Below are 25,170 nucleotides of genomic sequence, written 5' to 3'. Positions count from 1 at the left end.
TCAGAAAAGATGATGGCAGTAGGGCCTAGGAGGGGGTGAGGCTGGGGGCCCTGGGTCTCAATTAGGGGGCTCCCCTTTGTTTCCTACTTCTGCTCCCTCCTCGTCAAAGGCTCCATCCATACTTCCACTGCTCTTTCTCTCCATCCTCCTGACACCCTCATTGGTCCAACCACATTGTCCATCCTCTGTAGTCCTCTCTTCAGCCTCTACATTACAGCGACCTCAAGGAAAGGCCTCTCTTCCTCTTGCCCTGCACACGTTCCAATACCAGTTTTTGGTGCCATCCATTAAATAGCTGCCGTATCCACCTCATCTCTTCTCGGGGAGTGGGAGATGCCATAGAGTGGAGGTCATGATTTCGCCCAGAGGTGTCCAAATAAAGAGAGATCACTCATCTAAACTAGCCTGAGACTCACAGGATTGTAGGGCTGAAAGGAACTTGTAACAAGGTCATCTTGTCTAACCAGCCATAGAAGTCTTACAAGTATCCTTGAACACAAGGTCCTGCAGAGCTCCCAGGCAGCCCATTTTGGGGTTCCAAGAAGCTCCTACCCATCACGTTTGTTTTTTTATTGTCTGCACTCACTAGAATGTAAATGACATCAGGGTGAGGCTTTTTTGTCTGTTTTTATTCATTACTGCATCCCTGTTGCCTAGAATAGCGCTTGGCATACGGCCGGTGCTCAATAAATATTTGTTGAATTAATTAATAATTGGTTTTGTTTCTAGCCTTTGGGGTCTTTCAAAAGAGTTGCAACTTCTTTACCTTCTATATGACAGTGCCTCAAATAATTCAAGACAGCTGTCATATCTTCTCCCTACCTAAGCACTTACAGTCCCATGAACATTACAGGAAGAATATCCAGACCCTTTGCCACCCTCAGGATGTTCTCTGAATGTGTTCCAGAATCACAAAGCAAGAAGGACACCTGAAATTTTCCGAGCTAGCCCATGCTCTCATTTTACAGACCGCTCTCTGGTCTTCAGACACCAAAGCCCAGGCTGCCTCGCTGCCTTGTAAGCAAAAAGTAGCTGTGCTAGAGGGGCATGAAGGGTTTACAGCATTCATGCCCTCTTCATGTGGGGGTCGTGCTCCCCTGACAGTGAAGGTCAGGCCACTGAACAGGTGGAACACTCACACAGGGCTCACCTGTGGTGGTCCAACAAGTGCCTTCTGGAGGAAGGACATGTAAGACGCATGAAGATGGTCTCTGCCCTCGGGGTCTCTAGCGGGGCAGATAAGTCAACGCGCAGTTACATCATAGCGAGTCAAATGGCTGATGGGGCAGGTGCCCCATTGTGAGCACACCAGTGGTTTGGGGACATGCAAATCTCTCCGGGTTTTACTCTGGTGATTGGGCAAGACATTCCTCTCTTTGAACATCCTAAGAGCGTTGAACAACTGAAGGAAGACAGTGGAGTATTTCTACCTGTACATCTTCCACATTATTTTGAACCCCCATCAAAGACAGATTTTCTTAAAGCTGTTGTAAGTGAGTGATTACTACGTGTTGGGAGCTGGGCCCACAACAGGTACTCAACAACTATTTGTTAGCCAAGTACATGCAGGATCTTCACAAAAACTCTACAAGGTAAGCATGCTTATTCCCATCTTATAGAAGAGGTGGTGGCGATCTAGTTTATTGGAGGTGATGAGAAGTATAGATCTACGTGGGGCCTGGCAAAGGGTGGTGACCAGGTGCTAGATGCACCGCCCATGACAGCTGGCACTGCCTTTTGCATGCCCTGGTGGATGCAAAGCTGTGCATACCAAGCACAGTCTGCAAGTGACCTGGACTCTATAGGAAGGAGACCGCCCTGGGCTGGATTGTGTGGAGACCTGGGAGGAGGCGGGCTCTAGGGCCTGGGCGGGTCCTGCAGAGCTGTGGTCTCCCTGCACCCTGGCATGGCATGCTGTCAGAGATCCTGGTTTCCTTGCCCTGGGCACAGATCCCCTGTGATCAGACTGGTTGTGAGGGTGAGTGGCACGGTAGCAGCCAGCCCTGTCCTGGGGCATGTTGACATGGAAGGGGATCGCTGCCTTGTAGAGATCTATACTGAGGTAGGTCACTAGGGGACACTGTGCAATGGAAAGTGATTGTTGGGGATGGGGGGGGGGGCGGTCAGACTACACCTTAAAGGAGGTTCTGGTGTCCTCAACAACTCAGGTCTATTGCCGTTGGGCTCTGCCCTCAGAAGTCCGCTTCCAACCTAGGATCTCCCAGATGCCCGATTCCTTAGAGCGACCTCTACCATCCAGGCCTGGGAAGACTGTGTCACTCAGGCCAAGGCACAGCACAGCAGCAGGAGCCTTGAGCCCACAGAGAGGCACTTGGTGAGCGCTGGGCACATGGTCCTTCAAGGGACCTGGAGTCCAGCTGGGACAACATGGAGACTTTGTATCAGGATAGACCATAAATCAAAGAAATTGGCTTTGTTTGTGCTTTGAGGCATTATTACCATGGCTCTAGATTTGTGTATAATCTTGTTTATTTCCTCAACCAAATCACAAGTTCCCCAAGGGGGAAGGGTTGTGTTCTAAGTCTCTGCCCATAGAAGGCATTCTAGGCCTATTATGGAATGATGGGTGGGCAACTGGCTGCATGAGGTGGGTTAGTCTTCAATCTACTGAGCCCCATGGGCCTAGAAGGCTGGATTGGCTGAAGGGCTAATTGGAAGGAGATGTGCCCCTACCTGGAGGCAGTGTGGCCGGCTCCAGGATTCAAGCATGCAGAGCACATGGCCTCAGGCAAGGAGTCCAGTAAAGGACATAGTTTGATCAACAGTACAGGAGACCCCAGAGCCTGGTGGCTCTGAACGCAGACTCTGGGGCCAGATCATTGGGTTCCAATCCTAGCTCTGAAGAGCTGTGTGGTCCTGAGCAAATCGTTTAATTCATCTATGTCTCAATTTCCGCACGTATAGGTGTCCATAATAACAGTGCCCAGCTCACAGGACTGGTGTGAGAATTGAGTTAAGATGTATGAAATACTTCGGAACGTGTAAGTGCTGGCTATTAATGTATGGTGGAGGCTGGGCAGTGGGAGGGAGGGAGACCTAATCCAGACTTGGGGTGGGGTGGATGCCAGGGGGGCTCTCTGGGGAGACTCACAGGTGTATTACAGAAGGGAGGGGAACCCTGGCTGTGGGCGGCATGCAGGGTACTATGGCTCTGGCTGAGGCAGGTTAGATGGCCTGGGCTTCCCTGGCAGGGAGGACCAGGTCTCCGGACGTTGGCATTATTTGGTAAGGAGTTTCAATTTTATCTCGGAGGGCATGGAGAATCTTAGGAGGTTTTTAAGTAGAAGGGGTGAGATGATCAGATGTATACGCGGAGATGCAGAGGCTGCGTGGCAGAGGGAAGGGCATGAAGACGGGAGGCAGGGGGGCCAGCTGGGAGGCCACGGAGGCAGTGGCAGAGCTGAGAGGAGCTGAGGCTTGCACTAGGGGGCGGGGATGGAGAGAAGAGGGTGGGCAGATCTGAGAAGGTTAGGATAAGACACAGGACTGCTTCAACACCACCACCAACAATGCGTATGGAGCCCTTCACTGCGACTCAGGCTCTGTGCTGACCCCTCAGCATGGGCCATCTCTTTCAGTCCTTCCTCAAGCCCTCCAATCCCTGAGCAGGTGGGGTGGCAGGATGAGAGGGACTGGATGCCCTCAGGGGCTGAGGGACAGATGAGGCACAATCTGCTAACTTACCTTTGATGAGAATAAAGAAGGAAGGGGATTTTATGTGGGAGCAAGTAACGACGAGGCCAAAGAGCTGAGGAAAGGCAGCAAAGAAATCCTGAACCCAAATTAGTGGGTCCAGCAACCAGGGTTCCCAAGGGATAAAGGGATCGGTGAGTGCCTACTTGTCATCATTCAGGAAACAAATGCCAAAACTCTAAATTGCCTGACGGTCTGTCAAATACGCGCACCTGCGTGTGTTTTTGGAAAGACAGAGACAGAGAGACAGAGAGAAGCGAGAGTGGGGAGAGGAAGGGGAAAGGAGGGAGATTATGCCTTCACAGACCCACACAGGCTCAGACATTTGGATGGGGGAAAGTGCTGCGTAAGCGAAGGGTCTAGGAATGGTTCCGACCCTCCTTATGAATGATCTCGATGTGGGTGTCATAGGAATGAAACCAACAGATGGCAATAAATTTGTAGGAAATGAAAGAGACGGATGTAAATCCAGGATCACAAGAACCCTGAAACTGGTTCTATGCAAGGGAGGCATAGGAACATTAAATATTTCCTAAAGCATTAGCTCAATTCCAAAAGGTGGGAGGCAGGGATGGGGAGGAGGCGGCTGGCTGTCCTCACGATGAAGCAGGAAGCATCAGAGTGTAATGGGGCGGGCGGAGAGGGGAGCAGAGAGAGGTCTCCCATTCATCTCAAGCTGTACTGGCTCTTGACAGACAGGGAGTGGGTGGCTGTTTCTCTCTCCAACCTCAGCTTTTTTCTTCAGTAACAAGGTGTAAACTAACTTTCCTCAGGGCAGACTCTTCAGCTTCAAGGGGGAAAGAGTACATCAAAGGTAGCCCACAGGGGAAGGGGAGACCTGCCATTTCTTTGTGGAAGAAACCCCCACTCTCTTCTCCCCCTGGGACCTCACCTAGAGATTTCTCTAAGACACCATTCATCTTCCCACTAAAAATGAGACCCTCTCTTCCAAAGAAAGTCTTCCAAACTTTCTCCTGCCTATGGAAAGGAGACGTTTTGCATTTTTTTTTTTTTTTGAAAAAGCCTCAGATGGGGGTGGGTGGGAGGGGGGACCCAACACCACCTTCTAGGCTTGACTAACGTTGAAATGTTAGACCCACATCAGACTTCTAGTGCTTTGATTCTCAAACTATGCCAAAAAAGACAGGTGGTAGGGCACCCGAAGGGGTTGAATCTGCTTTAGTCAAGGTAAAGGCTGTGCTCCCTGGGAGGCCCTGGGACAAAGAAGGTGATCTCTGTCTGATATCCACAGACTCAGAAGGCCCAAGGACTGTAGGAATCACCATTCCTGCCTCAGACTCTCATCTTTTCCATCAAGACTGGTTCCAGCATGTTCGTTTTCCCAAATCAGAGCTGCCTTCTCAGAATACAACCAAGGCAAGACTTTACATTTTGGAAGTGCTTGCACCTGTCTCGCTTCCCCTGCCCAACCTGTCTGAATGGCAAAAAATTGTCCCAGAGCGCATCTGGTGTCCTGCCTTCCGGGGCATCCTGGAGGTTGGGTCCAGATGCCATCATGGCGTCAGCACTTTGCTTGGGGTTTCAAAGGGCAAGGAGGCTTTTCGATGGGTAAAGGTGGCGGGGGAGGGGGGCGGTTGCAGAAGGGGCTGCATCACACAGGACACCCACCTGCTTCTGGGTTTCCTGGGGAGAGTGAGGGATGGGTCAGATGTCTTCCCCAATTCCTTTTCCGCTGTTTTGTGACTTTAAGAGAGCCCAAAAGCATAATTTCAGCAAAAGTCAGCAAAATGCCCATCTTGGATCCGTATATTCTCAAAGATAAGCTCAACTCGGACACATTTTTGGCACCAAGCGGAGCCCATCTACGCAAGTTTTCCAAATGAAAGGTGACTGGCTCTTCATGGTTAGCTGCCCATCAAGCTGATGCTCAGAACCCGGGGCCAGCAGGATGGCAAAGTGGACAAATCGTGGATCACGAGTTAGAAGAAGCTTGTTTAGTCCTATGCCTGTGCCTTCTGGCCTTGGACATGTCACATAACTTCGCCGAGTCTTGCCTTCTTCATTTGCAAAAAAGAGATGATACCTTCTCTACCTTCCTTTTACAACCATTGCCAGGAGCAAAGGAAACGTTATGAACAGAAGCACTTTGTAAGTTTCTATTACCAAGATGAAGAATGGTTATTATTAACATGGCCGGGAGGTCCAGAAACTTCCCTGAGGACAATTCATGGGAATGCGCTGGGCCTTTAGTTCAATGGACTGATCTTTCAGAGTTACTGCCATGGCCATTTTGTTGAAAAGGCTTTCGGCCTCAAGGGCCAATTTCTACCTTCTCCATGCAGGGTTTTATGACATCTGGGACCACAAAGCATTATGTTTATTTAGGATCCTGTCCGAATCCCTTTTTGTACCTCTGAATTAAACTTATTGATTACAGGGTCAGAGGGTGGCACATTAAGCTGATGTTCAAATTCAGAACCCAGAAAGCCAATAGGATGGTAAAGTGGACAAATCGTGGGGAATGGGTCTCAGGGGACATCTCTGTCAACCTCTCGGTGCAGGTAAACAGCCCCCTGAGCATTAGCGTGCGTTTCACTTTGGCTTCTACTACCTGCCGTTATCCTGAGCTTTGTCTTGGATGCTCTGGGTCCTCTGCCTTCCTCAGTATCAGTGCTCAGGCTAGGTTGATGACTCTGTGATAATGACCTTGTAATCTTTCTTTGCAGGTCCCACCCCCAGCCAAGCACACACACACAAAGCCATCAGGATTCTTAGAAATCCTGAGCTTAGAATCTAATCCAAGAGCTTTGAGCTCTGGGTCTGCGGTTCAGGAGACACCAAATCCAGGAGGAGAGGAGCAGAGAGAAATCTGTCCTGGGAGCGGTGGTCAGGAAGGAAAACAAGGAAAGCCTAGTAAGTGCAGCAATGGACACGGGGCAGGGGAGTGTGCTGACATCTAGAACAGGGACGTGCAGGAGGTGAGGATGGCCAGAAAAGTCAATGAGGCTGCTGAAGGTAACAGCCGCCCTCTTTTGCTGGAACGCTGTGGTTCTGGAGGCTCAAAGCAGGCACGATGCCGGGATGACAACGCCCGGATGGAAGTCCTTCATGGCTGCTGCCGGCTCGTGCTAGACCTTCTCTGGGAATAGGGCCCCAAGGACGAGCAGGTCTGAACCCGTAAGGACACTTTAGGGAACAGGTATAATTCTGCCTGGAGAAAACGCAACTGACAGCGGTCTTTAGGCGGTCTCTACTGGCCTATCAGGTTCTGCCGCCTCTGGGTGGGCCTCCCTACAAAGTTCACGGTGGACCCCGCACAGTACCGAGCACCCAAGTGCTTAATACCGGCTGGCTGATTTAGCTGGAGGAAGGGCTTTTACCCAGTGTTTCTGCACGGTATGAAAGATTTCCGATCCTAGTTCCTGGCATGTCCCAGGTATTCCATAAAGCCTTGTCCATTCAGTTATTTGTTCGCTCATTAAAAAAAAAAAAATTAACAGAACCACAGAGCACCTGCGATACATCAGGCACTGCCGTAGGCACTTCACAAACGTCAACTCATGAAATCTTCCGAACAACGTTCTGCAGGAGGCACCGCATTTTATGGGTGGGGAAGCAGAGGTACAGAGAGGTACCCGAGATGTCTGAAGTCACACAGCTAGTAACAGCTACGTATGGACCTATGTACACAGCCTCCATCTGGAGGCTCCAAGTCCATGCTTTTTCATGCTATGTGGCCTTCAGCCAAAGAGGAGTCGAGGACAGTGAGTTCCAGGAGGTGGGTGGCTCTGAACCCCATGCCCTTCTCCACAGTGGTGCACTAATCTAATCTCCTGGGAATCTAATACTCCGTCTCCAACAAAGACACCACGACAAGGAATCTCTAGCTCCACCCAATTCCGCCACGTGGAGACCTCACCTGAATGCAAGTAAAGCCGTGAGGGGTCTAAAGAGCTGGTAACACAAAGAGCACAAACCTTTGTATCTTTTTTTTTTTTTTAAAGAGTGTTGTGTTGGCCCTCAGAAGAATCCTGAAATACCTCTCCTGTACTTACAGCTTGTAAGAGTGTGTGCAATAGTCCTGTCAATGGGTGTTCACATTACTTGCTGTTCCCAGCCTTCTCCAGCCCTGCTTGGAATTGTTAAGGTTAACTTTTCTCTTGTAGGTGAAGCAACAGTATGAGAAATGCTGCACTGATCTCGGTGGTCAGGAGCAGAGCCCAGGAGTCCTTTGAACCTGCTCTTCGATTCTGGTTCTAGCACTGCAAGGTTGGGCAAATCACATGATCTCTGAAGGGCCTCAGTTTCCTTATGTATGCAATAGAGAGAATATGAATTTATTTATTTACTTATTTATTTAAAATTTTTAAAAAATATTTATTTATTTTCAAGAGACAGAGAGAGACAGAGTGCAAGTGGGGGAGGGGCAGAGAGAGAGGGAGATACAGAACCGGAAGCAGGCTCCAGGCTCTGAGCTGTCAGCACAGAGCCCGGCATGGGGCTCGAACCCACCAACTGTGAGACCATGACCTGAGCTGAAGTGAGACGCTTAACTGACTGAGCCACCCAGGGGCCCCTATTTATTTATTTAAAAAGACTTTTTCTAAAGTTTATTTATTTGAGAGAGAGAGAGGGAGCACACACAAGTGGGGAAGGCGCAGAGAGAGAGAGAGAGAGAGAGAGAATCACAAGCAGGCTCTGTGTTGTGCTGTCAGCAGAGAGCCCAATGCCAGGCTTGATCTCATGAACCATGGTCCTGTGACCCAAGCCAAAATCAGGAGTCGGATGCTCAACCTAGTGAACCACCCAGGCGGCCGTAGACAATAGGAATTTAAACCAATATTAATGAGGTACATTTTTGTAAAACATCTTGTATCTCATGATCGTCCTGTGCCTATCGGGTGATGAATCAGTGAATCACTGTTGACTACGTGGGTTAGGAAGGGATTTACCTGACAGTCACCTGAGTGAAGTAGAACCCAGATCTCTGACGGGCACTACATGGATGTGAGGGAGGAGATAAGTCATTCTGCCCCTCAGAGCCAGGAAGGCCAGCTGACAGCAGAGACCCTGTGCCCCCGATAAAGCGCCTGTCCAGGCGAGGTCATTCCTGCAGACCGTTACTGCGTTACATAGTGTGTTTCTCAGAGAAGTGATAAGCTTGTATAAAAAAATTAAACTCACTGAATTGTTATAAAAAACCCAGACATATTTTAAAATAAACTCAATCCTGGGGGGATCTCAGTGGGTCTGCCGCTTAGCTGTTGGTATGACCTTGGACAGTTCCCTTCACCTCCTTTCACATCTGTGTCGTTGCTTAACCTGCAAAGCAAAACCGTCGGGTTGGGGGGCTCCGTGGTCTTTTCGGCGTCTAAAGTTCCATTGCGTCCCTCTTTTCTGGCATCAGCTACCTAAAGGGAGCAATCAATCTGGAATCAGATGGCAAGCGTGGCCACTTCCTAACCGTGTAAACCTGCCAAATCGCTTAAGCTTCCCGAGCCTTGGTTTTCTCCGGCGTCATGTGGGCAACACCACCACCTCGAAGAATGAATCGGAGCCTCAGCAGAAGTAACTACAGAACGGCGCTTTTGTAAATGCGGAAGCTCCAGCCTCGCCTTTTGTCACCAGGTTCGAGTTTTGCGTGACTCCGACTACCTTGAGATCTGCACACCCCAGGGTAGCTCGACGCAGTGCGTCCCCACCTCCATCCCCACATGTGGAGAGAGTCAGCCCGAGGAGTGCCAGGGCAATGCCGGGCGTGTGTGTGTGTGTGTGTGTGTGTGTGTGTGTGTGTGTGTGTGCCCTCTCTGGGGTCCCTGGTTCTGCCTGACAAACAGCGGACAGCTTTGCCTCCCCGCCCCCTTCCTCCTCCTGTCGGTCCTTCTCGGAACCATCTGGAAGAGAAGGAGGCAAACCAGCTCACCACCTGCCAAAAGCCAAATGCCAGCGCAAAATGAGCCTCAGGGGTCAGCCCAGGGAAGAGGAGCGGGGAAATCTGGAGCCAACTCCTTCTGAGTCTCTGATGCTACAGAGAGACACGGAGGGTGGCTGTGCTCAGGCAGGGCCTCGAGGCTTCCTAGGAGTGCAGCTCTCCTCTCCAGAACATCCTGGCTTGTCCAGGAAGAGCTGGGGCCCTGAGGTGCGCACGGATGGGGACAAATGCCATAGTGGTTGACCAGAGAGCACTGACAACAATGCAGAGAAATGGAGTCACCGAGACAACAGCACGCCTCAGTCGGCTGTGTCCAGTGCATGGCAGGGGACTTCCCAGACGCCCCCCCCCCCGATCCAAGACCCTCCCAGTGCCTTGGCTCCTCTCTCCACCCCCAATGGTGGGCTGCTGAGAAACCTCAGTTCTTTTTACCAAAGGGCCTCGCCTGGACAAGCAGCTTGCTCTGAAAGGTGTTCCTTCCAACCAGAAAAGGTAGCCGCAAAAAGCTTACTCCTTGCCTTACTTTTGCTTTACAGTTAAGGAACAGAAGAACCTAGTAAGGAAATCATAATGTAGTGAAATAAATATCTTGGAAGACCCTCCGTTACAAATCTCTTATGGGAACCACAGTTGAGCTTGCAAAAACACGTTCCCCAGAGGTCAAAATGAAGAGGAAGCGAAACCAAAGAAGCAAGCAGGCTCCGCCCCAAAATGTATAAGGCAAACTCGAGAACCCTGCAGGAAGAGTGATGAGCACCCCGGCATGGAGAGAAATTTCAACAGACCTTCTCACTAACTAATAGATCAAGCAGATAAAGCTTGGCAAGAACACAGAACGTTTGCACAACACAAGTAACAAGTTGGGCCGTATGGACATAAATAGTGACTAACCAGGAGTTGGATGGAGGGACCCAGAACCAACGTTCTGAGCTTGTACGGACGTTGATTGTCACCAAGGAGCTACAGGCCAGGGAGCTCCATCCCAGCTCCGTCCTGGGTCATGCATGCACGGATCAAAATGTTGACTGACAGGGGAGGCATCACAGAAGAAACTGAATCCTGGAGACTGGAAATGATTGGAGGGAGAGCCATAACAGCTCAAGAGTTTGATGCTAGCCTGTAAATAGTCTGTGTTCTTGGACTCTGGATATACTTAGCCCTTGACCCGTCCCCGTGAAGGCAGTCTCACCATCTACCCGCTTCTGTCTCTCTAGCTACTCCACTTCCATTTAACCAGAGAGGTTTCTTTTTTTTTTTTTTTTTTTTTTTTTAACGTTTATTTATTTTTGAGACAGAGAGAGACAGAGCATGAACGGGGGGAGGGGCAGAGAGAGAGGGAGACACAGAATCAGAAACAGGCTCCAGGCTCTGAGCCATCAGCCCAGAGCCCGACGCGGGGCTCGAACTCCCGGACCGCGAGATCGTGACCTGGCTGAAGTCGGACGCTTAACCGACTGCGCCACCCAGGCGCCCCTAACAAGAGAGGTTTCTAATGGAACATTTTTTTTCAACGTCTTTGCTCTTTTGGAATAGCATGAAAACCCATTCCAAAATGTTTTTCCTTTTTTGTGGCAAGTCATAAATACGACAGTGAAACTCTAGATCCTAATTCTGATTGCCCAGACATTTCAAGAAGCACCAGATGCTGAGGGTAAATCTTAGAAAAACCACTCTTGGCATTCAAGTAAGGATGGATTTCTCCCCTGGAGCAAAGCTAAACACACCTATCTGCTGACCCAGAAGCATCTCTACTCTTCTTGGCTCAGTGGTGGCTGTTCGTCCAGTTGTGGGGGTACCTGGCCTAGGACTCCTCCATCCTGAGTCTTTCGTCACTGACACAAGCCGCAGAAACCGTGGCACCATGTGAGTAGAGAAAAAACCATCTGAAGCTCCGAGTGTTCACAAACAACGCCCAGCGGGGGCTGCTGCGCCCAGGTGCCCTGACTTCAAGTCCTGGATGCACGCCACCCTTCAGCCATGTGGCTAAAAGAGAATTGGCTGCTTAATGGAAAAGTATGCACAGATCTGGAGGTTAAAGGCTGACAGATAAAGTTTCCGTGAAAACCTTACCAGGTAGACAGAGCCACCTCTCCCCCCTTCCATGCTACGCCAAGGGCCTGGGAGTTCCTGCAGGAGAAAGGGGCCCTTTTAGCTCCAAATCTGCACAGTGACCCCTTTCAGGCAACCTTCAGGTCCAACCTTTTGTCTAATTATGCAATAATTCCACCTCTGAAAAGTCTTTTCAATAGTGATTAAGGGACCCCACAGGTACACCCAGGTGGTGAGATTCCCTGTGGGACTCGGGCTCGGAAAAGGTGACCTCTCTCAGAGACACCTGAGAGAAGAGGAGACAGTGGCCGGAGCAGGAGGACGCCACCTTGGCCACAGAGGGGCCACCTCAGGGTTCCCGGCCCCAACCCTCCCTTCTGTCTCTGGCACCCCTTAGTTGGGGCCACTCAGCTCAGCTACCTGACCAGAGACTGTTACCCTAGGGGCTTTTCAGCAAAGAAGACCAAGGGTAGCTGTTCTTGGCTTTGGGGTGGGAGTGAGATCAGCACCAGCCCTGCCCGGGTCTCCCAAGTTCACACCCAGCAGGCAGGGCAGGACAGAAGGTCAAGAGTTTGTCTGGCCTTGCTGGGCAGGAACCAGGCTGAATGTGGCTTCCCTGGGCCCCATCCACACCTCATCAACTGTCCTCTTTCCCACATCTTAGGGTCTGCTCTTGACACCCAGGCCTTTCTGATGGCCACCAAGAGGACAAGGGCAGTGAACCATGTTCTCAAACTTCTTTCATACCCTATCCCTCTGGTACAGACTTCTGTGAGTGGACCGGCCCCCTCCCAGCCCCACCCACTCTGGGGATGTCCCCAGTCCTCTGGTCTTGTCTGAGTTTCAGCTGCCTTGCCAGTCTTCCAGAACTCTAGTTTGGTTGCCCCTTTCAGTCCCAAACGATTTTCCTTATAAAGAACTTTCCATGGGGGCACCTGGGTGGCTCAGTCGGTTAAGCGTCCAATTCTTGATTATGGCTCGGGTCATGATCTCACGGTTCATGAGTTCAATCCTCACATCAGGCTCTGCACTGACAGAGCAGGATCTGCATGGCATTATTCTCTGTCTCTGTCCCTCCTGTGCTCTCTCTCTCTCTCTAACTAAATAAATAAACTTAAAAAAAAATAAAGCTCTTTCCATGGCTTTTGAAACCCTCCCCGCCCCCACCACGAGACGATGGTAGCCCAGTGCAGGTTTAGAGGGTATGAGGAGGGCAGGGTGGCTCACGGGCTTTTGGGGCAAAGGACAGCATTGCTCCTCCGGCCAGGACCCCCTCTGCATTTCTCCCTCCCACCTCAGATGGAAAGAGGGAGCCCGACAGGGAGGACCCAGGAGGACACGGGGCTGGGGCAGGCATCTAGCTAAGGCCCAGCAGCTTGGCAGAGTAAGAGAGACTGACCCGAGATAAAGCAGAGGGCCAGAAACCAGGCAGGGAAATGTCGACACGGACTCAAGAGATGCTGCACGTGATGGACAGGGACTTGAAAAGGCCCCGCGGGCCAAGGGGACACTGCCGAGGGGCCCAACTAGGCCAGGAGATCTGAAGGGGCGTCCTCCTCCAGGGAGGTCCAGAGGTAGGTTCTAGTGCCAAGTTTTGAGAGGGAGGCCCAGGCTGGAACAGGACCGTGTAAGAGGGGGACAGACCACGTGACATTGCTCTGACTTTCTAGTCATCACGACTGACGGGCAGCCTGGAGTGGTACAAAGACACAGTTTTGGAGTCACCAGACGGGCAGAAGTGACAGGCTGCTGAGAGGCACACACGGACCCCTCTGCAGTCCTTCCTCTAGACCCTCCTTAAATCCCACAACGGGCAAACGGTGTGTTGGCCCTGACCGGATCGTTTCTGTTCCCGTCCCCCCCCCCCCTTCTTTACACTGAGCAGACAGCCCACTTCGATCATGCCCCCTGCTAAAGTGCCTCAAGTTAACAAAAAATAAGACCCCCTCCCCCCCCCAAAAAAAATGGAGAGAAACCCAACTAAAAGCCACAACTGCTCTCCAGGCTGCTAGGATATCCCTCTCAGACTCTCCCCATCTGTTCTGCTCCACAGGGGCCTCCCAGCTGAGCCCTGCTATCAGGGGAGGGCCCCCGGCCCCTCACAATCTGTCATCTTTGACAGCACTTGAATCTTGTCTCTTCTGGAGCTGCCAGGGGCCCTGAAGCCACCCTGCCAGTGTGTGGGCAGCGAGCCAGGGGGCCCACGTACAGCATCAGCACCTGGGTGGGAGGGGAGTACTTGGTGGGGGAGAGGGATTCTGGGCTGCTGGGCACCCAGGCAGAATCCCAATTTCTCCCTACATCCCCCCCCCCCCCCGTGGGCTGCCAAACCCTCCCATTTCCTGCCATCTGTGATGCGCCTCTCTGGGGAGACCCTCTCCTTTCTTGCTTGCTAATCACTGTCTGTGGACACTGGGAATAGGCTGGTCTCTCTGTTCCTGGCAGCTGTGTAGACATCCCTTGGGCTGATCCGAGCTCCCCTCTGTGCTGCCGAGGGCCGGGTTCTTCCTGTCCTCTGTGTGGCTTCCTCTCTTGGGCGGGTGGCCATCTCTGTCCAGAAACCTGGACCTTCAGCAAACGGCGTGCAGGGTGGTGGGGGCAGGGATGAAAAAATCAGACGTGGTGACCCAATTACTACTTTACAGACTAGGGCTGCGGGGAGTCGGAAGGACGGGGAGTCTGAGGCCTGGCGGTGCCACTCACTGGCTGTGTCACAGCCCCTCTCTAGGCTTTGGTGTCCCTGTCTGTAAGATGAGCAGGTGGGCAAGATGAGCTCCCATGCTGCCCTAACACTCCGTGACTCACAGATGATTCTGCTGACCCACTACCTGCCTTTTTCTGGGTGTTTCTCTTTAGACTCTGCTGTGACTGGTAGCCGGAAAGGGTAAAGAACACTGACTCGGGTGCCAAGAGGGTCCCCTGGGTCCGACCCCAAGACCCCGGTCTCATTAACGTCATGTCACGACCAGCTGAGCAAACCAGCTGGGAGGCGAGGAGGCCGGTGATTTCCAATTTGATTAAACCCTTTGTTCCCCCGGTCTGCTCAGTAAGGACAAAAGCAAGCACTCAGGCCATCTCCTGAACACCCTGTATTTCCTCGTTTGTTCATTCATTCACTCAACCCTTAATGAGGCTTGTAACATCACAGAGTCTCTGGAAATCTGGCTTCCAATCCTGGCTCTGTCTCTGATTAGCTGGGCAATGCCAGGCAAGTTACTCAACCCCTTCGGGCCTCAGTTTCTTCATCTCTACTATGGGGAAAGGAACGGCCCTGCTTCGCAGATGGGCACATGAGGCATTTAGCACCAGACGCATGTTCAACAAATGGCTGACTATCATTGAGTAAGCTGCTTATGGCCTCAAGGGCAGACAGACAACAGAATAGGCCAATACCCACCCCTTCCTTGAAGTGCACGTGTGGCCCAGCATAAGACAGCCTCCCCAGCATCAAAGGCCACAAAGAAATCTTGGGAGTGTGGGTTTAGTTTTATGGCACAAATTTATTTTTAATGTTTGTCCGTTTATTTATTTAGAGGCAGAGCGTGAGCAGGGGAGGGGCAGAGAGAGGAGGAGACACAGAATCCGAAGCAGGCTCCCGGCTCCGAGCTGTCAGCACAGAGCCCGACGCGGGTCTCGAACCCACGAACCACGAGGTCGTGACCTGAGCCAAGGTTGGATGCTTAACCGACTGAGCCACCTAGGCGCCCCACAAATTTCTTATCTTTCTTAAAAATGGGGAAGCTTATTCAGGAAGGTTTGAAACAGATTCTCCATTATTTGAGTCACTGGAAAAAAAGAAAAATTTGGTCTTGGATTGAGTCAGCCGTAGGTGGGGGCCACCCCCTGGGGTTGGAGGCTCAGCGGGGGGCTCTCAGTAGGAGGACAAGAGGGTGGCACCCTGCTCCCCCAAAACCAGCCCATCTAAGTCCCCTTCATGCCTTTCAGTCCCCACATACCCCAGCCCCTGACCCCGGCCCCCTACTCTCATTTCTAGAGCAAAGCAACATCTCACTGGCCCGTTTCTGGCCGTTTCCAATTTGCCAAAGCCTGTCGAGGCCACCCCTCATGCCCAGAAGCCCCGATCTCCTCAGCCCGCCTGCCTCTTCAAGATGCCGCAGGGCCTGCTGAGCGAGGATGCTGACCGGTTTATCGCTTCCCATTAGCCAGACCTCTGACAGCCTCGGAGTGCCCGGGCCTGATGCGGGCCCAAAGCCAGCTGGGAAAGGTCAGGCCCCAAGAGAGGAGGCCAGCCAGAGGCTTTCTGAGGCAGGCCTGTCGCAGAGACCCCGCTGGGGTGCCATCAGACGCCAAGGTCTTATTTATTCCAGTTTAATCTGACAGCCCGAAAATTTCTCTCTGCTTTTGCTGAATGCATTTCGATGTTCCTCTCTGCCCCTCTCTGGTCTTCACAGGCCACAAATGCTGACTGACCCAGGGGTGCTCAGTGTGCACGGCTCTCAGGATGACCTCTCTTGTCCCCGGCTCCTGTCCAGGGCTGGCTGATTGTGCACTTGGCACACAAAAGCTCTAGGGCAGGAGTTGGGAGGCCTGGGCACCAGTCCTGACCCAACCAGTGCCTGCCAGGGTGACCTTGAGCACACTTCGTAGTCTCTTTCTTCGGGCCTCTGCTTACTCATCTAAAATGGGAATAACGGTTGTCCTCAACGTGTCTGTGATCATTGTCAGGGTGCCTGTGTGAAGTCTCCTTTGTATAGAGACAGGATCTGTCTGTATGGAAAGAACCAAGTACATGAACGACAGCGGACACATCAGCCGTCATCTGGGTGCAAATCACTTCAGGTATTGGTCCTCATCTGCCCACCCGGGGCTGGAAAGTCCGCAGCTCCTTCCTGAGCTGGAACAGCATGGGCTGGGAAAGGAGTGACAGTGCCAGGAGTATGTCCGCTGAGCCGACGCGCAAGCCCAGGGTCCTTCCACCACCACAAGTGATCTGCCTTCTGTTCTTGATCGTCCATCCAGACAGCAACTGTCTGGAGAGTCTGAGGGACAAACAGACTCTGAAGTCCAGCTAACTGAGGGGTCTGGGTGACTGTCATGCTGCCCATGAGGGCTGACACGGGACCCTCAAGGAAGCTCCTGGAGGAGGCATGGGCCTAAAACCTGCAGCCCAGACTGGCCGGCGTGGGGTCCCTGTGAGGCAAGGAGGCGTCCCCTTGTTCCCAGGGAACGAGATTCTGGGCGAGGACAGAGCTGGTTCCCTGCCTTCTCTGCACCCCTTGCCCCAAAGATCCTGCTAACGTCTGCCCTCAGCGGGAGCTCTGAGACGCCCACATCCGTGACCTCAGGGCAACTTTCTCCGTTTCCCGAGGAGTAAGGAAATAAGACAGATCTGAGCAGACCCTACAACTAGGTCCGCTTCGGAAAGGACCAGCGAACCGTCAGGGGACAGCAATATTCCACAGAGCGAGTTCAGAGCGCCTCCTTCCTAGGAGTTAAGGCTGTGGACCAGACACAGTGATGGGCTGATGGCAGCCCCAGCCAGGCCTCCTGGCAGGGCCGCTTGCCCCTGAGGCCCTGGGCCCGCTACTGACCCTTCCGGCCGCAGAAGCACCCCCCTGGCTGCTGAGATTCCCGGAGGCCGTGTGTGGAAAGCACTCGGCGCAGAGACCTTCCGTGTCATCTTGTCCCCTGCCTTCGTGGCCCTCCTCTCGTGGCCCTCCCCCCCGTGGCCCTTCGGTAGCAGCATCTCCCAGACTCAGGAGGCTTTCCCTGATGGGAATGGTTCTCCCACCTCAACACACCGGCCCCTCCGTCTACAACCCTCGGCAAAACCTCCAGGGCGCCTCAGTGACAGGGGAGGGCCGGCGAGAAAGACGGGCAGCCTGTGCAGGACTGTCGGTGTGGGCACTTCTCTGTGGTTGCCGTGCGGGCCCCGACCCCTGCCAGGGACCCCGGCCCTCCACGGGCCCTGCCTCTCTGGGAGTGCTCACCAGAATGCTCTGTTACGGCGAACTTGACATCATTTCTTTTTTCATGATAGCCATTTATGAATCGCGGCCACTTCCTGCGGCCTGTTCAGCGTGAACACATCAGAAAGGGCAGCCCTCTGTTATCTGGGACCCAAGCGGCTGAACAAGAAGGGAGCTACAGAATCACCTACTTGGGGCCTTTGGCAACACTGCGCCTCTCCTCAAGGAGCGCTGAGGGAGAAGCGAGGCCCTAGGCCGCAGCAGCGGCCAGCCTTCTCTCTTTCTTTCTCTCTCTCTTTTTTAAAGTTTACTTATTTATTTTGAGAGAGAGAGAGAGTGAGTGAGTGCGGGAGGGGTAGAGAGGACCCCAACGTGGGGCTCGAACTCACGAACTGTGAGATCGTGACCTGAGCTGAAACCAAGAGACGGGTGCTTCACCGACTGAGCCACCCAGACACCCCTTCTCTCTTAACCTGGAACATGAAGCGTCTGCAGACCGGGCCCCAAAGACAGCATCTGCCTCTGCTGCCCCGTGCAAGGTCACTGACACCCTGCCGTCCCGTCCACCCAGTGCCCGGTTGTATTTTAGCATCCTGGGTTCCACCAGCCACGTTTTTAACTCCCCTTCGAACCCTCTTCCTGAAGTCTCCTCTGGTTCCTCCCACTCCCTCCAGCCCGGGGGTTGTGCTTTATCTCCAGTGAGCTTAGTGCTTCCTGATAAAGCCTGCTAATCTGCTGCAGCTCCCTTTCTCCCAGATGGGGAAGATTAGAGGCAAAGGGTTAGGCCACCGCCCCCTCCAAGGGCACTCAGGACTCTAAGAAGGGAAGTGCATCCTGTTTCCCATCTGATGCTCTAGACGGGGAGTCCCCAACATTTCCGGTGGGGAGCAGCTCCAGCTACTTCCAGATCACGCCCCCCCCACCCCCATCCAGTGATGAAACAGGAATGGGGGACGGTTGTTGGTGCAATGGCCTGGGGACTTATCAGATGCCCAAAGGAGGCACCTCTACGACCAGTGAGAGCCACCCGCCAAGCCATACTGCACACGCAGGCAGCACACAGCTGTGAACAAGAAGGGGCGTGCTAGCTTTGGGGGAAATGACGCTAAATGCTAAAGTACCCAGGTCCTGAGAGTCGGGCCACGAGTCAGCGATGCAGGTGACATGCTATGACAAGGTCTCTATGTTACCTCTCCTCGGGCAGGCCCTGGATGCCACTTTATCACAGGTGACAGGAAAGCGAGGCTTCCGCGTTTGCTGAGCGTGACTCGTGGTGCACAGATTACTGCACAGAGACAGAGGAAGCGACAGACAGAAGCCCTGCTCCGAGACGCGGTGGATCTGCTGGGGCAAAGGCAGGACGAAATGACACAAAAGCAAAATGGCATTAAACCGTGTCCGTGCTAAGTGACGGCGCGTATGTCTAGAGTTCAAGAGCTTGGTAGGGTTAGCCTTGGGTTTACTATGAACAGCTGACTTTGAAGAGAGACAGGATTTGTTGAAGGTGACATAGCCTCACCGAGGTCAGAAAAAAATGGCTCATTTATTTTTTTCAAATGTTTACGGAGTATCTGCTAGGAGCTATGCACTCTTCACCGGAAGAGAATGGATACAGTATCTGCTTTCATGGGGCAGTAGAAGGGTCAGGTGTTAGATAAGTATACAATTACATTCTCGCTAACTGTAACAAGTAAAAGAATAGTGTCTCAAAGAGACCAGAAGAACCTGAATTTAAACTGTGAAATCAGAGTGGCTTCTGAGGAGGTACCAGCTTAGACGTGACTGAGAAGTAGGAATCTTCTAGAGAAGGGTGAGCAAGCAGAGGACGTCAGACACAGAGCGGCACAGGCAAAGTTCTGAATTGGGGTGAAGCTGGGTTTTTTGAAAGAAATGGAAACAGGCCAACGCGGCTTGAGGACAGACATTCAGCGACCAGGGAAGAGGCTGTCCCTTGAATTTGGATACAAATTCAAACTGTATTCCGACTGCAATGAATTTATCAGTAAAAAAGTTTAAGCAGGAAAGCGGTAACATTTACGTTTCAAAAGTATCACTTGGCTCCTGGGTGGGGAAGAGACTGGAGGTGGGGGGTGGGGGCAAGAATGGAGGTGGCAAGTTTGTCTAGAAATCCTCTGTTGGAGCCGATGATAGTTGACAGTGACCTGTCCTATGAGGGTATGCGTGGATGCAGATAGGTGGCCGGATTACAGAGCTATCTCGGAGATGGGGCCAGCAGGGTTTGATGATGGACCGGACACGTGGGAGGGTATCTAGGGGGACACACGGATGTTTCAGCCTGAGCAGCTCAGGGGCTGGTCTTTACCATGATGGGGGAAAGACTGTGGAGGTGCAGATTTGGGGAGGAGGGAGCTATAGTGGCAATCAAGAGTTCTGGTTTGGGGGTGCCTGGGTGGCTCAGCTGGTTGAGCGCCCAACTCTAGATACCGGCTCAGGTCGTGATCTCGCCATCGTGGGATCGAGACCCACGTTGGGCTCTGTGCTGCGTGTGGAGCCTGCTTGAGAGTCTCTGTCTCCCTCTCTCAAAAGAAATAAACATTAAAAAAAAAAAGAGGTCCAGTTTGGAGCCATTCAATTTGAGATGTCTTTGAGACAGCCGAGTGGAAACTACATAGACACACACACCTGTACCACAGGTGACTGCATATCACACAGAGGCTGCCGTTGGGATGGATAAAATTACCAGGGAGAGGATCAGATGAGTAACGTCCTGATGAACGGTACTTCGAGGTAAGACAGAGAAACAGCTAGACAAACGGCATAAAGCTAAAAGATGCGGGTGATTCAAGATGGAGGAAGCTGTCATTGCTGAAAAAGCAAGTGTCTCTCAACGATGTCTCCTGGATTGGTCACACGGACGTCACAAACTGAGCAAGAACGATTCTGCGATGGATAGAAACCAGCTTGGGTCGAAATGAACAGACGACCAAGGTGGGTTAGTGGAGTCAGAATCTCATTAACGTTGTCTCTGAAGGAAGAGTAGAGTAGAGAGACAGGCAGGAGTGAGCTACAATCTCCTAAAAAAGTTTCACCCGGGCTGACCAGAGCTCCCTTACAGCTCGGAAGATGCCTCCCATGGGGCTCCGAGAGAGTGGGGAGGGCTGCTGCTGGCTCTCGCCCCGCACTCCGGCTTCACCTCGTCCGTCCTTGACACATGAACCCCATTCTTCGTTCAAACCTCACTCAGGAAACCTCTTGGGAGTCGCGCTCTAGCATTCAAAGCTGTTCCATCACAAAGATTTTTGTGTCCCTCTTGAAAAGCTCCCACATGGTCTGAAGGAGGTGGGAAGAGCCTCCCAACACTCTGTCTTGGCTCCAGTGACCTGACCTCAACCTTCTCTTCCGGGTCACACTGTTCTAGGCCTTCCCGGACAGACCCCAGCCTGCTTTCGGACCTCGTCTCCCACTGCTCTCCTACCTGACAGCTCCCCTTCCCCCAGCCTACTTATGCCCCCTTAGAACAACTTCTTTTTTCCTGACTCCATGTATTTGCTGTTCGCCCCCCTTAAGAATTAGCCCCCCCCCCCATGGGGCGCCTGGGTGGCGCAGTCGGTTAAGCCTCCGACTTCAGCCAGGTCACGATCTCGAGGTCCGGGAGTTCGAGCCCCGCGTCGGGCTCTGGGCTGACGGCTCGGAGCCTGGAGCCTGTTTCCGATTCTGTGTCTCCCTCTCTCTCTGCCCCTCCCCCGTTCATGCTCTGTCTCTCTCTGTCCCAAAAATAAATAAACGTTTGAAAAAAAAATTAAAAAAAAAAAGAATTAGCCCCCCCTCCCATCTAGGAGAACCTGATCCATTCCTCACATCCAGCTCCAGTCCTTCTGCCTCCAGAACACGCTGCCTGCCTTCCCAACCCCGTCTCCAGCATTTCTCCGACACCCTGGGGAACACTCCTTCCTCCTGAGGAACAGTGAAGTTGCCTGCTGGTCCTTTGCTTTCTTTGCTGGTGCCCTTACCTGGGAGGCGCTTGGTAAATATTTGTTTACTGATGGGACGACTGAGAAAAGCCAGAGGCCTTTCATCCCCAAAAGAGGAAGGCTTGCAGCTGTCTCCCCAGGGCTGCATCGGCAGCATTCACCAGGGCCCAGGAGACATAAATAGGGGACATAAGTATTCCCCAGCCTGGGTTCTATGTGGTCGTGGGAGGACATTCCAAGTTACATGAGTTCAAGTTCAAACGATGCTCTGGCCATCAGTATCATCAACGATTTCAAATGCTCCTTCAGAAACCGACTCCTTCCTGGAAATGTTGAAACCCTAAACCACAAAAGCCCATGTTTGCTTTTTAAGCCTGTCACTAGAAGTTTCTTGCCATTTTCAATTGTGGATTTCCTCTGGCAGTTCCTTTTATAATGTCGAAAAGGCAGCTTCTAAGCTAAACCCTCTGATCATATCATGCTTCGTGGAACAACAGCATTGCACAGGGTGAAATTCAGCCTGCGGTGTTCTCCACTCCCCCCCCCACCCGCCCCCAACTCAAGACACTGGCTAAAGCAGATAACTAATAGGCTGTGATGACATTCATGCAACATGAGGTCCCATTAAAAGTTTGCACTGGCTAAGTTTTCAGGTCATAAACATTTTGTGGAGATCGGTTCAATCAAATCTGGGCTCCAAAGGTCGCAATTGCTGCGACCACGAAGACAGGTAGACTCTGGGCACAGATCTACAATAACAGGCTTCATGATTTCTTGGGGACACTCCTGCTCCCCTGCAGCAAGATGACCACCAAGAATCTTAAAATACTGATGGTGGCAGTTTAAAAGCAAAACTTTTCCCCAAGCCCCAAAGGCAAGAATTCGGTCAGGTAAGGTCGGGGAATATGTGTCCCTCAGACCCAACCCAGCTCATCTCCATCACAGTGGTTCCGTGGTGGGCACACCCTCCCACTGATCCAAGGAAGTTCAACTACTATGTCTGTTTATAGCTCAACTTGGCTCTTCCTGAGGCAGAATATATTTTCTTTTATGGAAAGAAATTATTTGTTTGTTGGCTTTTGATATACTGATTCACGAGAGATATGAGCAACAGAGAGGTCTGGCTGTGCGGTCTGGGGAAAAGTGAGGCTGTTTCTGTTCAGTCCCTCCCAGCCTCCTCTACAGAGGCCCCAGACTGCAATGACTGCCCCCTGCCCCGACCCCCGCCAAGGAGCACACTGCCATCAGAGCCGGGCCAGGGAGACAAAAGGGAAAGCCTCTGCTTGGTCTGGGGCTTGCTCCGTCTGACTTTGCTGGAAACAGTTTCTACAAAAGCCACTTTAAGAGACCCGTGTGTTCAGATATAATCATCCTTTTGAGGGTGTGTCTGGTTTTAAACGGCATGATCCACCTAAAATAATATGGCCCCCACCTCCATTTCTTGCATCCAGCTGTCTTCCAGAAAGATAAGAACACACACTGAGCAGAGGCATTACAGGAAGAAACTAGGCTCTCACTCATCATCACTAGGAATGAGCTCTCTCCAGCAATGAGATCCCGTGCTTAAAGGGAAAAGTTCAAACCCTTTGAGGCAAAGGTGAGGGGAACAAAACGACCTGTCAAAATTTCTTTTAGCACCCACGACTAGTGTTAATTTACGTGCTCTCGGAATGCAAGAAAAAGCCTGCCAACTGCCACTGAAAGGATAGTTTGACCTTTCGAAACAGAAACACGCTCGCCCCATATCAACATTCAGGAGATGAACCTTGGAAGTTCTAGAGTCTTCGGGTGATAAATGGCACGAGGCCGAATTTCCAGGAAAGGGTTTCTCTACAGCCTGCAGGTAGGGTGCTCTGGACCAACACCGCAACACAGGTAGAAGGCAGGCCCCCAAACCGTTAGCCGCTGCAGCCGCCCACTGCTCAGACTCTGCTCCTGCAAGGGAGCTGGCAGGGAGGTTGAGAAAACCGAGTAACTAAAAAGTCTTGGACGCGAGGGCCCGCAGCCTGCGCTGCTGGGGCAGGCTGTGGGCTCCTGGCCGCGGCCGCGGCGTCGCCGCGGCGCTGGGTCTCCCCGCAGCCGCCCAGCCCCGCGCGCACAAGCGGCGCTGCTGAAGGAAGTTGGAGAGCTCCCAGCTCGCCGGCAGGATTCGCCGGTGGGCGCCGGGGAATCCCTTCCCGCGCCGCAGTTTGTGAGTGGAGTAAGTAAGGACCCTGGACAGCCAAGGGACCTGCGCTTCGCAGGAGCACAAGAAAACACCGCGCCACGCCAGCCCAAGGCTGCTCGCACAAGGTGCCTCATCACCGCCGCACACCTCGTCCAGAGGGCGCCGAGCCGGAGAGGCGGCTCGGCCGGGTCTGCGGCTCCGAATGTTAACGCCGGCAGGCTCCCCGGCCTGGGGCACAAGGTTTCAAACCCAACGGTCGAGGGAACCAAGGGCAGAACCAGCGAGTCCCGCTCGGACGCCCGGGACCTTCTCCTCCACGCCCGCTCGGGCTTTTCCAAAGGACGCGCGGCACAGCCCGTGCGCCCCCGGCACTCCACTCCGCTCCTCTCTCCACAGGTCCCCCCAAACTCTTCCCGGGAAGCGCCCACCAAGCCCAGACGGCGCCCCGAAACTCCCAGGGCACTCGCCAGCCACCCGACGCCCGTCTCTCGAACCTCCTCGTCGTGTTCTCGCCGCCCCGCACCGTCCTCCTCGCGTTCACGGAGAGTCAGAAGCAAACCACAGAAAATGCCTTCGCGAGGAGCCTCCCTACACCCGCCCTGTCACTGAAACAAAAGCGCAGGGAGGAGGGAAGGTGGAAGAGGAGGCGGGGAGGAAGGTTTAGAAGAGGATGGGGAGAAGCGCTAAGAAGGAGCTGAGCGGGAGGGTCGGGGTGGGGAGGAGAGACGGGGCCAGGGACCCGGCTCCGGCCCCGCGCCGCCGGTCGCTTACATGCCAAGGTCGCTGTAGGTGTTGAAGAACTCCATCTGGTTGCACGCCTGGATCCAGCCCACCACCAGGTCTCGTGGCGGGGGATGGGGGGCATGACCACGCGGGCCGAGGCTTTGAAGTAGGGGGTCTTGTAGCGCAGGACGATGGGCGAGGTCTCCTCGATGCCGCGTGGGGCACTGGTCGATGGTGGCGCACACATCGTACACCACGATGTTCTCGCGCCGGATCCGCGCCTTGCAGGTGATGCTTTGGATACAGCCCATCCTGCCGCCCGGCGCCGGCGCGGCGCGGCGTGGGGCAGCGCGGGGGCCCGCGCGGGCAGCCGGGGGAGCCCGTCACGCCGGCATGGCGACGCGCCGCCCGCTCCCGGTCCGGCTCAGCTCGCGCCTGGGAGCGGGGAGCCGGCCGGGCATCCTCCGGGGAAGCCCCTCCCCGGCCGCCGCGCGGGGTCCCCGCCGCCCCGACGCCCGCCCGCCGGCCCCCGCCCACGCCCGCCCCCTCTCTCCGGCAGGGCGCGCGGAGCGTGCGCTCCTAGGAGGCGGCGGGCGCCCCCGCCGAGGGCAGGGGGGGGAGCGGCGCTGCGCGGAGCGGTGCCCACCCGGGGCCGGAGCCCCCCGCCCCTCGCCGGAGAGGAGGAGGAGGAGGCGGCGGGCGGCGGCATGGAGCCGGGGAGGGCGGAGCGGCGCGGCGGCGGCGGCGGCGGCGGCGGCGGCA

General features: G+C 53.5%; 1 protein-coding gene across 1 annotated transcript in view; it reads right to left on the bottom strand.

Moving 5' to 3' along the window:
- Positions 1–24,719, bottom strand: part of FAM78B (family with sequence similarity 78 member B) — an 81,472-nt gene extending 56,753 nt beyond the window's left edge. Inside the window, 3 exon segments of the mRNA XM_030302797.1 lie at positions 24,457–24,520; positions 24,523–24,622; positions 24,624–24,719. Coding sequence (XP_030158657.1) covers positions 24,457–24,520; positions 24,523–24,622; positions 24,624–24,719 — 260 coding nt within the window.
- Between the last annotated feature and the right edge of the window lie 451 nt (positions 24,720–25,170).

The sequence above is a fragment of the Lynx canadensis genome, chromosome F1 (genome assembly GCF_007474595.2).
Source record: "Lynx canadensis isolate LIC74 chromosome F1, mLynCan4.pri.v2, whole genome shotgun sequence".
NCBI classification, from domain to species: Eukaryota; Metazoa; Chordata; class Mammalia; order Carnivora; family Felidae; genus Lynx; species Lynx canadensis.
Note: the sequence above shows the minus strand (reverse complement) of the source record. Positions and strands in the feature narration are given on the sequence as shown.